The following is a 16,533-nucleotide window of genomic DNA, read 5'->3' on the forward strand; positions in this document are numbered from 1 at the left end:
ATCCTGAACCATGACTGTGTTTTCTTCAGGCTGATTGTCAGTCCAAAATCTTGGCAGGCCTCGCTAAAACAATCCATGAGCTGCTGGAGATCTTTGGCAGAGTGGGTAGTGATAGCTGCATCGTCTGCAAAGAGGAAGTCACGCAGACGTTTCTGCTGAACTTTGGACTTTGCTCTCATTCTGGAGAGGTTGAAGAGCTTTCCGTCTGATCTGGTCCGGAGATAGATGCCGGAGATCAGTAAAAGTTATGTTTACTTAAGGCCAGTAAAGGTTCGTGTGTTGTTTTATGTGGATGATGTCTGCCATCTACTGGGAAAGTGTGAGTGTTTCACTTTCAGCAGAATCTGAAACAAATTACTAGGAGGCAGTGAGGAGGAGGTGAACAGAGCAGGGGAGGAAGAAGGGGGAAGGAGATTGCTGGGCTAGAGTGTCCTGTGAGCCCAATGGCATTGCTGGGGTGTGTGGGCTGCACCAGGTGATGCCCACAGTGGGAGGAGGGGGTAACACCATTACTGGCCAAAATTTTTAAAATCTTAGTATTTTTGAATAATACCATCACGTTATATATCATTTGAGGCATAATTTCATGCCAAATGCAGTGAAACAAACGTGTTGAAATAAATCAATTCTATCAAAAGTTGTAGCTAAAAAACCAACCGGGGCGCGGCAATGGTGCATCACCATGCCCACTGCCCAGGGCAATGCCCTTCCCACTGCATGGAAGGAGGTCCATCATTGGGGTGACATGCTGGCCTCCCACACTGGGTGACTTGTACTTCAGTGAGGCCACTGTGTGAGCCTTCACTTGTAGCCTGAGGTGGGACAGGTTTAGGGCGAAACGAACCTGTAAAACCACAGGCTTACCTCCTTGCACTTTGTCCCCTGGTGTAATTGTATCCTTACCCTGGTTCCAATACCAGAAGTGAGGCTGGGATAAAAGAGCTCAGGGAAGGGACCGCAGGAAGGAAAGCTGGGGGAGAATCCCACACTCCTTACCACATGCCTTTTTTGTCTTTAAATCACGCCTTCACCCCTGCACACGTTCGCTACGTGTCTGCAGCAGATTCTGGTTAGGCAGCTTTTTTTTTTTTTACAATGCTTTATTTATTTATTACAGATACAAGGTAAGGAAAATTGGATAGACTTAGGGCTAGGACTACATAGGTTATACACAAGGGTGGTGGCCATCGATTACAACAAACATTAATCCAAACCGTATTATTCATCAATACAAAAATTATCATATTCATTAACCAACTGGTTAATACTTTAACATTCCATATTTTTCCTCTAACCTTATCTATCACATCATAAAAAAAACTTCAGATTTTTACTTATACACTCTTCTTACCACTAAACTCGTCTCTAAAATAAAATCTTTCTTATCTAATTCTTAATTTCGAATATCACATCTAAAAAGGAAGTCTCCGATTACAATGGTATTACCCCCTTCAATATCTTTTATAGCATATTATATATCATTTTCCATATCTATCCAATCAAAAAAGGCTTCAAATTTTTACTTATAGACTCTTCTTACCACTAAACTAACCTCTAAAATAAAATCTCTTATCTGATTCTGGTTAGGAAGCTTTCAATGACTTCTACACTGGTGTTTTTGGATTTTTTTTTTAAATTGCCACTATTGTTTACATTTTCTCCATTAGGTGGTGCTGAAACCAAATGCCTGCTGAAGAATTTAGGATATACTTCATAAGCTTAGGAAAAGACATCCGAGTGCCTAAATATATTATACCAATTCTGTATAGCAATTCATGAGTCATCTACATGCGCACGGAAACATACAACAGTAACACAGGCAGGGCATTCACTCAGTGAACATATAAAGTTATCTTAAAGAGTAAGCTTGTTGGCAGGGCTCTCCCATGCCTGAGATCCCCAGGGACAGGGCCAAATCCTATCCAATTTTCCAGTGCTGCTGCAGCACTGCCAATGGGGTATGCGCTGCATCCTGTGGTAGGGAGGCAGTCACAAAGGCCTCCTCAAGATAAAGGACTATTTGTTCCCTTACTTTAGGGCAGCATTGCAGTTGCACCAGTACCGGAAAGTTGGGTAGGATTGGATCTGTAGTTATTGATTGATTGATTGATTGATTGATTGATTGATTGATTGATTGATTGATTGATTGGATTTGTAATCCACCTTACTCCCCGAAGGGCATCCAAGGCAGCTGTTGTTGGCAACCTTCAGTCTTGAAAGACTATGGTATCGCTCTCTGAATGGTGGTTCTGGAACAGCGTCTAGTGTGGCTGAAAAGGCCGATTCAGGAGTGACAATCCCTTCCACACTGGGAGCAAGTGCAGTCTGTCCCTGGTCTGTCTCCCTTGCTATGGGCCTTCCTTCTTTGCCTCTTTGCCTCAGACTGTTGGCCAAGTGTCTCTTCAAACTGGGAAAGGCCATGCTGCATAGCCTGCCTCCAAGCAAGCTGCTCAGAGGCCAGGGTTTCCCACCTGTTGAGGTCCACTCCTAAGGCCTTCAGATCCCTCTTGCAGATGTCCTTATATCGCAGCTGTGGTCTACCTATAGGGCGCTTTCCTTGCACGAGTTCTCCATAGAGGAGATCCTTTGGGATCCGCCCATCATCCATTCTCACGACATGACCGAGCCAACGCAGGCGTCTCTGTTTCAGCAGTGCATACATGCTAGGGTGCTAGGGTTCAGCCACACTAGTATTCAGCCACACTAGCTGTTCCAGAACCACCATTCAGAGCACGATACTATAGTCTTTTGAGACTGAAGGTTGCCAACAACATGCTAGGGATTCCAGCTCATTCAGGACTGTGTTGTTTGGAACTTTGTCCTGCCAGGTGATACATACAAATATATTAGACTATAAAGTACAGTAAAACAATAAAATAGGTAATAAAAGCAATAAGGCCAGCAGCAATAAAACCAGCAGTACAGAACAATAATTGCTTCATTTCATGTGACAGATCAAACCCTCTGCATGTCAACCCACGTGCCTTCACTGCTCCTCTTCCTCTCCCCCCTGTATTCAAAAAGAAAGAGGAGAACAAAGTGGAACAGGGAGGAGAGGATTGTGATGAGCTACAGTCTGGACCAGGGGTGTCCAAACTTTTTGGCGGGAGGTCACATCATCCCTCTGACACAGTGTCGGGAGCAGGGGGGGAAAAGAATTAATTTACATTTCAAATTTTAATAAATTTACATAAATGAATATATTAGAGATGGAACTTCTATGAATGAATGAAGGTCTTGCAATAGCTCAAGGCCTATAAAAGGCCTTGCATAAAACAAGGCCAGCCTTTCCTTTGCTGCCGCATCACAGATGTGAAACAGCAAGCAGTGGAGTGAGCCCTTGTTCCACACCTCATGCGAGAGGTTGAATAAAGAGAGCAGTTGCGTCGGGCCAGCGCAGGCTCCAGCAAGTCTCTGAGGTCCCGAGGCTCATTGGAGACTATGGCCTCTCCACGGGCCAGATTGGGAGTCCTTGAGAGCCGCAAGTGGTCCCTGGGCCAGGGTTTGGGCATTCCTGGTCTGGACCATGCACACAAAAAAGGAAGAAAAAGACAAGGCTGCTCAGACCCACGTTCAAGAAATACAACTGAATTTTGGCCACGTGTTTGTGGATCAAAAGCAGTTTGAGAAACTCTTTGCAAACAGCAGATAGGTCTTTCCATCCATCTGGCGCTGAAGATTTCATACAGAGAGACGGTAACCCAGCACATCCAGAGCTTCAAAACAACACACAAAGAGCAAGAATGACTGCATCCATCAACGGCAGCTTGTCTTATGCGACTCAGGAGTTTGTGCACTCAAGTTAAGGAAGACCAATTCAAATATGACCAAACCCAGTTATCAGCACCCTAAGTCATACTCAAAGTGTTGGGCAAGCAGTCTTTCTTTTCACATACAGGCCCCCAGTCATGTGAGCCCTGGGGAAGGTGTTGGAGGCTTCAACCTCCGTGGTCCAAGGCTGCTGGTCACAGACCAGCATGGGTGATGGCAGCTGTAGTAGAAATTGGAGCAAGCTGGTTCTTCCAGTCAGCAGTTTTATCAGTCAACGGTGGCTCCAGTCCTCAGTTGGCCACTGAGGCCACTTGCTCTCGACAACCACAGCCTCCCAGCTGTCTGAATCCTGTGGTCATAGTGGCTGGCCTTGCCCCTTCCAGGTTGCTTCTAGGCCACATGTTTTCAAGTGCTGTGGAGGCCATGCTGGCCATTGCTGCATCTCCAGAGGAGCTGCCTACCATCTCCCACGGCCTGGAGTGACCACAGCTCAGACGGATAGTCAGAGCCACCATGGAGCCACCTGGTTGGCTCCAGAGCAAGGCTGGTTGGACCTTTGGAGCATCCAAAATCTCACCCGAAATTGGGCAAGAGCCGGTAGCCTGGAAGTGACCTGGAAAGGGCAGGGCCAGGTGCTGCAGCTACCGAACAGACTATAGCGTCGATCACCGCAGCACACTGATCTCTTCAGCCAGCTCCCTGGACTTTCAGGGGACTTCCAGCTCCCCTGGAAGGTAGCACTTCATGTTCTTGCAAAGGCCCCTTGAGTAGGTCATAGAGTGCTGAAGGATCAAAGCGCTCCAGCAATCAGTGCTGCGATGGCTCGGGGTGGTGGTGGCTGCTGCTGGTTTGAGGATTTTAGTGTCACCCTTCCTGAGTGTGACACCCAGTGTGGGTCATACCCAATGCACCCCCCCCTTGTGACGTCCCTGCTGTTTTTGAAATTGCTTATTAGTGAGAGCCTTAAGGGAGAGAGAGTGGAAATGCCAGGCTAATTATGCTGGTTTCTTGTACATCTCGTGGTAGTATACTGAAAACACATATTTTGGAAAAAGGTTTCTTCTGGAAGTTCGAGCAATATAATTGGAAAGGTTTTAGAATCATGCCACCTGCTGTGCATCTAAATGATCTGATAACGTGTATGAAGCAGCAGCATGCAATATTTGTGTGCAATTTATTAGCAGACAAAGACTGGGAAAGTGATTTTGAAGTTAACAGAGAAAAAATGGTTTGGAAAAATGTGGAGGACGTTGATGGATAAATTGATGGTAAAGTGATAAAGCAATGATATATTTCTTGGGTTGTAGGGAAAAAAATATTACAAACTGGGTAAAGAAATTACTCTGATGAACATTTAGGAGTTCCCCAATTTGTTTCCGGATAGTGATGTTGATGGTGGAGTTTTAGGCTTGAATGCAACAGGTCTTTGATTTAACAATTATCTTTTTCATCTTTCTTGAGCCATTGAAGCTTTTCACAGCTTTTAAAACTTGGAAACACTTTAAAGTCATTTCCCTTTTTGTCCTTTTCTTCCCCACCTGCATATGTTTGGAGAATGAGAAAGTTTATAACTCTTCATTCACATGGTGGTTGTTTTGGTGATCTGGTGTCTTTTTCATTTAAAATGGGTTAAAAGACAGATTTTTTAAAAGGAGGGCGGAGGGAAGGGGAGGGATGGAGGAGGGAGGGAGAATGTGCTGGAATGCCTGTACTAGCCTTACTAGTCGAGCTGCATCCTTGAGAGAACAGCCTCCACCAGTAATAAAAACTAGATTGTGGAGAACTTGTGAAGGACTTTAACCTTGCGAACTACTGGGCCAATTTCTCCACTTTCCTTCCCATTTCTCTTTGTTCTGTTTGCTGTGGCAATGTTAACTAAGAACAGTCTCCGCATGCCAGTTTTGGGTCAAACTAGGAGTGCATGGGCCATATGGTCTGAAGATGCTCAACCTTACAGCTGCAGCAGAGTTCACATGGCACCCGGGCAGGTATACCCTTCTCCTCTTCAAGGCAAGGAGGCAAGACCATTTAGTGAATTGCCGGGCGCCTGGAAAAACAATTGGTTCAATCTGTACAAATTCTGGCAGGAAGATGGCTTCCATAACGTCCACCACATTATGATGCAGAAGTTCCAGACATTTGGGCCCATTTACAGGTAAGGGTTTCTCTTTAGGCAGCAGACTTCATCTCTCCTACCCCCCCCCCCCAAAAAAAAAAAAAAATTCTGAAAAAGTTTTGTTCAGGATTACTTTAGACCAAAGTAACTCTTCCGTTTGCTTCAGCAGTAGCAGGTACATTCACTAGGATGGTGATCAATTTCTTGCTTATCTTCTCTCAGAGACCCAGGGCTGGTTATTTTGGAATATGATTGCATTTTATCTGCTTCTGTTATGCGGTTGGTTAGGGTAGGCAATTGTCCCTGCTAACTGGGTTAAGAGACACCTTTTAAAGAGGCAATTATCTTGTATTGAGCAAGGGGAGAGCAACCGTCCCTATTCAACCAAGTGCAGCATCTGTCCTAGCAGATGTTTGTTGGTGTCCCTTTTGTGACTTTTTTTGTGATTCTCTATGGGAATAGGGACCCATCTTTTAAGTTATTTTGCTATGTAAACTACTTTCTGAACTTCCTAGGTTGAAAAGCAGCATATAAAGTAGTTTATATTATTAATAATTAACCAGAATTAATGATGATGATGAGGAAGAGGATGTGGCTTGTTATATGTTTGTCCCACAACTTGAGAAAGATTGTACTTGGTCATTTCTCCGCTCCTCCTCCCATTACTCTGCTCACTACATTAAAACAGTATAGGGCTAGATATAAATTTTAAGTTAGTTAAAAAAAAATCAGGAAAGAATCTCCCAGAATAATCATGAGGTCTCTATTTACCTCCTTTTTCACTTCAGTCTATTTGATCTTGTGCTGTTGTATGTAGCAAACCTATCCAGCTTCCAGCATAAGAAATAAAGCAATTTTCTGAGAATGCTTTAACATCACAAATGGATCTGATTGTGCTTGTTAGTGAGTTGTTGCAACTCAGAACCCATGTGGTGGCGGCAATGCTGGCCAGGAAGATGCATAGATGTGACTGCAGGAATGTACACTAAAGTCAAGGTACTTTGGCTCCCCACTCAGAGATTTAATTCATAGGGACCTGAAAGTGTGTGTGTGTGTGTGTGTGTGTGGGGGGGGGGTGACGACCTGGGGGAATGACCTGAAGAAGGCTAGTGCACATGTGCATACTACAAAGAAAATGAAAGAATTTCTCTGACCTCAAATATCTTCAAAAGGCAAAACAGAAAGTATGATTTACCAAGAATAGGTACCACTAAGTAGAGACCGTTGGAGCATGTGTTCTGGATGTTGAAAAGTAGGGCACGAAAGTGAAAACCTTCAGCTGTTGTTAACACCAGCATCAGATATTCAGAGGTATGCTGCCTCGATACATGGAGGTTCCTTTGAGTTTTCATGGCCTGTGTAGCTCTGGACTGACTTTCCTTATATGCCTGGGTCTAATCCTTTAAAAAATTGCAAAAATGAGTAGTCATTGTCAAATCTTGTGCTGCAAATTCCATGCACTAATTTAACAGTGCAATTTAACAATAAATTTAATTTATTGACATGGCATTTAGAATGGGGAAAAAAAAATTATACATGTGACTCCATCTCACTAACTGGAGACCCCCAGAGGTTGGATCCATGGTTGTAACCCACCACTCTCCTCTCCTCCATACTTTCTCCTCTGCTCTGTTCCCCCCTTCCTTTTGAAATGCAGAGGGAAGAAGGAGCAGAGGAGGCAGGCAAAGGCAGCTAGGTGGATGAATGGAGGTGATTGGTGGGCATCCTACCACCTAAGGTGACCTCTCAGCCAGCCTTGTGTCCAGGCCAGCCTTGGTTGAACCTACAAGCAACGTGTTTGTAACTTAAGTTGTAGGGAGCCTTTGCTGAATGGGCCTCACTTGTAAGTAAACGTTATAGAAAGATTGTCCACAGAGAAGGGCATTGCTGGAGAACATAGTGACCCAGTAATGTGCCGTGTGGCTCCCCCATTTTAAGCCTGCCTCCGACTAACGAACTGGGGAAAAGCAATGCTCAGTCACACTGGGAAGGGCACTAAGGTAGAAGCAACCACACAGCCTGCTGGTCAAGCCATATCAGACATACCAGAGTTGGCCCCAAATGACCCAGGTTCTCCAGCTTGTGGATGGTTTGCAAAGGTTAATTTCATGCTATTTTTTAGGCTGCGATTGGCCCCCTCTCCCCACCTATGGTTGGACCTTGCTCCTTTATCTCTGGGTCTCTAGCCATCCCCTGTCAACTGTTAAGCGTCAACTGTCACCGTCTTGTGATATCACCAGATCTGGCCTCAGAAATATCAGGCTTTAGCTTGCATTCACCCTGGCAACCCTGGCAATATGCAGTTGTTCTGCTTTTCCCAGAATACCTTTGGCTGCTGATTCCAGGAAGACTAGCATGGGAAGGTAGACTTCTTTCTCCAAAAAAGGGCAGGTTGGTTACAACCAGGGTAGGGGGCAAGGAGATATTTATCAAGATTCTGTGCATCTCTCTCTCTCTCTCTCTCTCTCAATTTTGAATCTGACATTGTTCATGTCGCAGGGAGAAACTGGGCATGTACGAGAGCGTCAACATCATTGACCCTGAAGATGCTGCCATTCTCTTTAAATCCGAAGGCAGGTATCCGAAGAGGTTAATGATTCCATCCTGGCAGGCCTATCGAGACTTCCGTAACAAGGCATATGGAGTGCTGCTCAAGTAAGGGCCTACGCGGGAGTAGGGACCAGCCTGTAGCCAGAAAGGTTTTGGTGAGGGGGCCGAGGCGGGTGGGGAACTTGTCAAAACCGAAATGGATGCTGTCTGTATGCATGGACAACTCTTGTGCACAATTGGGGACCTTGTAACCCCAAATGCCTTGTCCATGTGTCCAATGAATGACACATTTTATCAAAAAGCTTTTTGAAGATCCATCTATGTGAGGTCCATTTACAGAGAAGTTTCTAAGCTGACACTCCTTCTTTTGATTTCCAAGGACCGGAGAATCCTGGAGGCATGATCGCATGATCCTGAACAAGGAAGCTATGTCCCTCAAGGTGATTGATAACTTTGTGCCTCTCCTGAATGAGGTGGGAGAAGATTTTATCAAGAGAGTGCACATGCAGATCAAAAAGAGTGGACAGGGAAGATGGACAGCTGACCTGACCAATGAGCTCTTCCGTTTCGCCCTTGAGTGTGAGTGAGCAAAGGAAGGTTGGACTTGTATTGTCCTAATGATTGGAGATTTGGAGGGACACCGATGGCTCAGCTTATTTTCAACCTTTTTCACTGATTCATTGTTTCAGGAGTCTCAGTTAAGGAACTGATCCTAAATTCAGATAATCCTCTGGCATAATTTTGTCAATTGCTTTTTAGATTTGGAGGGCTCGGCATTGATTGAATGACAATGAGATGGACTAGATTTATGGGCTCCCAAGCATATAAGAAGTAGGCTATATATGGTCTCCCAAGCATATAAGAAGTAGGCTATGAGCCCATGCCTTGTCACATGTGCTTTAAATAAAGAGAGCTCTAATACTGCATTGAAAATGCTTTTAAAAGCCTATAGCAGGGATGCACCAGCTGTAAAACACACACACAGATTCAGGACAAGTGCTTAGATTTTTATCTTTCCCTTTGGGAAAAACGGTGATTCCCTTTGGGCTATTATGTAGTGTGCCTGTCCTTTTCCCCATGCAGCAGTGTGCAACGTCCTTTATGGTACACGCTTGGGACTCCTGGAGGACTTCATTGACCCTGAGGCCCAGAGGTTTATTGATGCCGTCACGGTGATGTTCCACACCACCTCACCAATGCTGTACCTTCCACCAAGCCTTCTGCGCAGAATCAACGCCAAGATTTGGCTGGACCACGTGCAGGCATGGGACATCATCTTCATGCAAGGTGAGCAACCTTCATGGCCTGTGTGGTTGTACTGGGGAAGACATCCATCTAGATGCTGGATGATGTTCTTGGCCTGTGAATACAATAATGTTGATAGTAGGCTTAGATAAACTGACCTAGATAAACTAATGATCTCAGCCCTTTTGTGACAGGGAGCCATTTGATATTCTCTGTAAACTGTTTTGTGAACTTTTCATTGGAAAGCAGTATATAAATACTACTACTACTACTACTACTACTACTACTACTACTAGGTAGTAGGCAACCTTCAGTCTCGAAAGACTATGGTATCGCACTCTGAATCGTGGTTCTGGAACAGCGTCTAGTTTGGCTGAAAAGGCCGATTCGGGAGTGACAATCCCTTCCACACTGGGAGCAAGTGCAGTCTGTCCCTGGTCTGTCTTCCTGGCTATGGGCCTTCCTTCTTTGCCTGTTAGCCTCAGACTGTTGGCCAAGTGTCTCTTCAAACTGGGAAAGCCATGCTGCACAGCCTGCCTCCAAGCGGGCCGCTCAGAGGCCAGGGTTTCCCACCTGTTGAGGTCTATTCCTAAGGCCTTCAGATCCCTCTTGCAGATGTCCTTGTATTGCAGCTGTGGTCTACCTGTAGGGCGCTTTCCTTCCACAAGTTCTCCATAGAGGTGATCCTTTGGGATCCGGCCATCATCCATTCTCACGACATGACCGAGCCAATGCAGGCGACTCTGTTTCAGCAATGCATACATGCTAGGGATTCCAGCACATTCCAGGACTGTGTTGTTTGGAACTTTGTCCTGCCAGGTGATGCCGAGAATGCATCAGAGGCAGCGCATGTGGAAAGCGTTCAGTTTCCTAATAATAATAATAAGGCCATTTTCTAAGTTCATATGTGAACCTTCTGCTGGGTTGGCTGGAGACTTGGAACTGTAAAAAAATCACAGCCATGACCTTTGAGTACCACTGAAATAGAACCAGAGATAGAAGCAATGGAGGATTCAGCCCTCAAACGTATTTTCAGTGCCAAGGCTAAGTCCTTGAACACATTAGCATAAGAAGCTGTTATACTGGATCAAACCATTTCACCCTGCACCTTCTCCTCTTTGCTCTTCAAGGTCTTAAACAGAGGCCTTAATTTAAGCAGCTTTGTTTAAAATAGAAGCATCATCAGTCATTTGTGGTTTTTTAGCCCATTTTTGCCCAGCCCACAGGTGTACACATTTGGTCCCTGTTGTGTATATGCAACATTGGGCAGAAATGGTTTAAGCTGCAAACTGATTGGGAATGGAGGTGAAGGTGGTTCTGGACATCACATGGGTGAACCAATCAGCACTGTGCACACCTGACTTCTGCTGCAAATAGGCAGACCCAGATTACCTGCACTCAATTCCAGAGAGATATATGTCTGATGAGGAGGTGGGGTGTGCGCTCTCATGACAACTTCACTGTTCACCATCTGTAGGTGTGTGTGAACCCATACTAGCCTCCACTCTGTCTCCGCAGCTGACAAGTGTATACAGAAAATTTACCGAGACCTTCGTCTGAACCAGAAAAGTACCGGAGAATACCTGGGTATTTTGCCCAGCCTCTTAGTGCAGGACAAGCTCCCCATTGAAGACATCAAAGCCAGTGTGACGGAGATGATGGCAGGAGGTGTGGATACGGTAAGGAGGGCATGTTCTTTACATGAAGGCAGTGGCACTTTTCCAATATGGAATTCCACAAAGTGTTATGCTACATGGGGGGGGGGGAATGGACTGTGATGAAAAAAGATCATGACAGCTAGCATTGCTCCTGCCAGGCAAATCGTACATCCACTACAACACCTTTTGCAACAAGGCTGCAGTCTGGAGGCCCACCCACATCGGATACAAAAATACAGTGGCTCTACATCATCATCATCCTCTTTATTTTAAAAACATGGTAGAACACTTAAGAATAAACACAGACTTTTTTTAATGTGGTGTTTTACTGATTCACAGGAACCAATGTGCCCATCACTCAAACCCCACGCAAAAGGAATCTTCATTTTACAATTGCAGAAGTAAGTTTAGAAATTCTCCTAGGCAAACCAGGATTTAGGATGAGTGGAATTCAGGGCAAAGCAAGGCCATGGAGCCACAAAAGGAGAGAGGGAAAGCCATCTTTTCTCCCTTCCCCCTTCACATTATTGGTGCATTAATCTTGACTTGGGCCGGCTTGTCCATGAAACTGATTGAAGAAGTCACCTCTGGCAGTGGACTGGGAGGTACGCCTGCCTCTCTCTGCTTGCCTCCACCCCTCTTCCTCTTCTTGTTTCCTAGATTCAAAAAGAAAGAGGGATGTGAAAGGAAGTATGGCGGAGAGGCGAGCTGTGGGCCATATTCATGGTTCAATCTTTCTTTTCACTTTGACCCCCTCTCCTAATTGATTGCTACTCCTTGTTTGCCTCTAGACTTCGATAACTCTCCAGTGGGCCATGTTTGAATTAGCCCGAGCGCCTAGTATACAGGAGCAGCTACGGACTGAGATCATCACAGCCGAGACCGCTGCCCAGGGTGATCTGCTGAAGACACTGAGATCTGTCCCACTAGTCAAAGCTACCATTAAAGAAGCAATCAGGTAGATGGGGAGGCTTCCCTTCTTTGACAGAGCAATTCAGTAAATGTCATTCTCGTAAGTCCCTTGGCATTTAAACCAGGAAGACAAGGAGATGAGCTAGGTGTGGGAAGGAGAGGGGAGGAGCCTGATAGGGTACTCTGGTTCTTATGCCACCTAATCAGTATTAGGGCTCCATTGTTCTAAATTACAGTATTTGAGCTAAAAAGTGGGGGTGGGGCGGTCCACCCTAGGTGCCAGCCTTGGGGGGTGGGTGGGTGTGACACCACAAGGGACCAAACTCACTGACATCGTGGTGGTTAGGAATAACCCCATCATGCTATATACTGTTGGATGCAGAATTTACAGCAGAATGCAACTGAAAAAAACCGGAGTGAAATATTGCCTTTCCATCAAAAGCTATGGCCAAAAAACAGGAAAACAAAATATGCATGGAGCCCTATGGAAAGTGAAATTGGGCCATATCACACATTTACTCACTAGTAGGTGGACTTGCCTTAGTACATTGGAAAGGGCAGGCTGAGAGGAACCCAACAACACCAAAATGGTCCCGATCTGATTAACACAGCCCCCCCAAAACACCCAAGAAGGAGGTCCCTCCTTCCAAGCTGACCAATGTATTGAGCCCTATGGAAAGCAAAAGTAAGCCACACGGCCACGTTTACTCACGAGTAAGCAAACTTGCATTAGCTCCTGGTCAAGTTGGGCACAGGGGAATGCAAGGCTAGCAGCATGGTCCCGATCTGGTGAAAGTGGAGCTCAACAAATTCTACAGAAGGCAGCACCCCCCCACCCCAAAAGAATAAAACAGAGGCTTGAATTGGTAAGGTGGGCACTGGGGAGGGCTGAAAATTTCACTGATTTATTTGTGTGTTGTGTGTTATTGCAGGCAGGCTACAGAAACAATTCACTTGGTGTAAAGGAGCTGGTTTCCAATTATTTAATTATTTTTTAAAAAATTTAATTATTTATAATTATTTATTTTAATTTGATTGATGATGTCACTTCCAGCCATGACATCACTTCTGCTGGGTCCTGGACAGTTTGGCATTCTAAAAAGTGGGTCCTGGTGCTAAAGGTTTGAGAGCCCCTGCCTTAACTGGTCTCTGGTGGTCTCTGATCACCACTTGCAATGCAATTTATTCTAAGTTTGATATATTTCAGTAGAAGGAGATTCTAATATTAAAAAAAAACAAAACAATATTCAAGACTTTAGTATAGGCCATCCCTGGACTCAATGTCCTGTACTGGTGCTGAATTGAAAGTTCTCGTTTTCTCCTCCCTCTTCCTCCGAGGCTCCACCCAGTTGCAGTGAGTGTACAGAGATACACAACACAAGAGCTCATCCTTCAGAATTACTTTATCCCTGCCAAGGTGAGCAGCCTGTTTTGGACAAAATTATTCTTTTTTACTATTGCATTATGGTTAATTACAGTTTCATCCTTCCTCCAGGGAGCTCAGGCCCTTCTCCCATTTGTCCTCACACAAGTTTGGGTTAAAAGTGAATAACGGACCCAAAGTAAGCTTCTTGGTGGAGCAGGAATTGGAAACTGGCTCTTCCCAAGTCCAACACAGATTACACAACGCAGCGTAGCTGTCATATTTCTAACCTAGAAAGTAGGTTACAGTCTTCTGGATGGAGGCCAGTTTTAGGGCCCAGGCAGGGAAGGTTGATGGGCAGTGTTTCAGCCTTGCTGCAAGGATTCTGAACTGGCTCTTGAATATCTAGCTATTCCTTTGGAAGCACTCCAATCTCCCGACCTTCATCTCCTCTTAACCTCTCCCTGCTCTCTATTCTGCATCAGTTCAATTAGCAGTTCCCTTTCACGTCTCCTTTTCCTACCCCTACTCTGCACTTTCTGCCTTCCATAAATGTTAATAGGGAAAGTACAGTTGCAGTAGAAAGGATGGATTAGAACAATTGGGTATAATTTGTTGGTTCAGTAGATCCTTCAGATATTTACAGATCTTGGACTGCTGCATGACTTTGCTGACTGTTGGTCCTGCTCATGCACAAGAAGCCACCATCTGGACAGGGACTGAGAGTCAAGGTTTTTGATAAATCCAAAGTCCATCTTTCACAGTGCATCTACTACGCATGCTTAAACTGGTTTATCAGTCATTCCCTTGTCCTTAGGAATCCTGAGAACTGTAGTTGTGTAAGAGATAGGCAGTCAGGATGGTACGAAGGTGTTTACATCCTGAGGATTGGTTGGCAACCTTCAGTCTTGAAAGACTATAGTATAAGCCTACAGCACCCAGTATTCCCAGGCAGTCTCCCATCAAAGTATTAACCAGGCCTGGCCCTGCTTAGCTTCCGAGATCAGATGAGATTGGGCATGTGCAGCCTGGTCAAATGTGTCTCTGGATATTCATGTTCAGTTTTTTTTGCATCCTGGTTATTTGTGTCCCACTATAACTGGGTAACAAACTGGGCAAGCAACCACATGTTATATATCCTAAGCCTCTTATCCCAGTCCTAACACTACCTTTGCATTTAAAAAATAAAAAGTGCATCTAATATAAATATACATATATTGGGACACAAATATCTGGCTCCCCCCCCCCAAAGGCTCTATATCCAGGATGCATTTGACCAGCACACAGTGGTCCAGTCACCATTCAGGATCCCTAAGAAGGAATTCTCAACACTTTCACAAGACTACAATTCCCAGGATTCGTTGGGGAAAGTTAAAATAGTATGGATTCAAAAAAAAAAAAAAGGATGCAAAAAAAATTGGATGCATATTTGGTAGTAACTATGCCCCCAATATCCTCAGTTCCCTTAGAGATAATGGAGTAAGAGCCTTTGCCAATACTTGACAAATCTTTTTCCTCCTCCTCTCCCTTCTCCTCCTCTCAGACTTTGGTCCAAGTGGGAATTTATGCAATGGGAAGGGACCCCAAGTACTTCGTCAGGCCTGAGCAATTCAACCCAGAAAGGTGGCTGAATGATGACCCCACACACTTCCGTGGGCTCGGCTTTGGCTTTGGACCACGCCAGTGCCTCGGTCGGAGGATTGCAGAGCTAGAGATGGCCCTGTTCTTGATCCATGTGAGTCTGACCTTGCCTTTCCATGCTAATGCCATGTTTATGGAAGACCCAGTGTTGGTAGTGGAGGTATAGGGGATAACCATAGGATGGGGGGAGCGGGGGAGAGACCCAAGTACTGTTAGGAAGGGATGGAAATAGTGTTTGAAAGAAACTCAGTTTTTAAAGGTGATTTGGGGCAAAAGAAAAAAATGCTGGATGGATATAGGGTTAAGCACTTCCGTATGTCTACTACTTCTCCACTCAAAATCATCTCTCCCCAAACTATTTTTCTCCTTAAATAGCCTTATACGCATTTGTGTGTAATGTGTAGTTATCCCCTACCCAAAAAAGTGTGTTAATACTAGAGCTGATGTGAGAAGAGGGAAGGGGAAGGTCTGTGAATGCCCTTCTGCCTCTCTGTTTTCCACAATGCCTTTCTTCTTCTTTCTCTAGATACTCAAAAATTTCAAGATTGAAACCAAGAGAGGAGTAGACATTGGCACCACGTTTGATCTTATCTTGGTCCCAGATAAACCAATCTACCTGACTCTATGGCCTCTCGATTCCCATCCATGAATAGGAAGGAATTTCCCACCAGCCTCTGCAACCAGGATAGGCATATGGCTCCTCTTTCAGGCATTCTGAGATGCTGGATCAGTCTGTGCATATCATTGTCTAAAATTGTCATTGGGATCCTAGTGGCAGCCTGTCCCTAAATCTACAAACAAGACACCAGCATTGGGCTAAATGTTTTGGGTATGACTTCTTGGCTCTCAACCTGCTTTTCTTTTGGCTTATGCAATATGATTAGAAAAGGACAAAGCAAAGGAAGGTATTCATTATCCAGACCTTCTTGTAGTATTAGGGCTACTTGGGATCTGATAGTGGTAGACTTGTTTACAAGTGCCATAAACCTATAGAAAGTAGGGGTAGTGGAGTCAGGGTTTTAGGGCAAAGGGGGTGGTACTAAGCCTTCTCTTGCAGAGTCTAAGGTGGCACACCAAATGCCACCTCCTTTGTATGGTTACTTGCTGTACCAAATGCCACCCCCTTTACCCAGCAGTGTGCAAGCTTTTGACTCCATGACTCCTGCTGCTTCCTGGATTCAAAAAAGAAGAGGGGAACGAAATGAAAGATGAAGCATGGAGGAGCATTGGAGAAGCCAGAGTGTCAAAGAGTCCATCTTCCTTTTCTGAATGTGGGG

General features: G+C 45.0%; 1 protein-coding gene across 1 annotated transcript; it reads left to right on the forward strand.

Annotated features, from left to right (window-relative positions):
- The first annotated feature begins 5,888 nt into the window (after positions 1–5,888).
- On the forward strand, positions 5,889–15,905 carry CYP11A1 (cytochrome P450 family 11 subfamily A member 1). Its single transcript, XM_066636175.1, has 9 exons — positions 5,889–5,926; positions 8,387–8,542; positions 8,817–9,016; positions 9,521–9,724; positions 11,201–11,361; positions 12,132–12,298; positions 13,591–13,669; positions 15,159–15,350; positions 15,783–15,905. Exons 1-9 carry the CDS (start codon positions 5,889–5,891, stop codon positions 15,903–15,905), a joined length of 1,320 nt encoding a protein of 439 aa, XP_066492272.1.
- Positions 15,906–16,533: the final 628 nt, after the last annotated feature.

Source organism: Tiliqua scincoides, chromosome 8 (assembly GCF_035046505.1).
Source record: "Tiliqua scincoides isolate rTilSci1 chromosome 8, rTilSci1.hap2, whole genome shotgun sequence".
Classification (NCBI taxonomy): Eukaryota; Metazoa; Chordata; class Lepidosauria; order Squamata; family Scincidae; genus Tiliqua; species Tiliqua scincoides.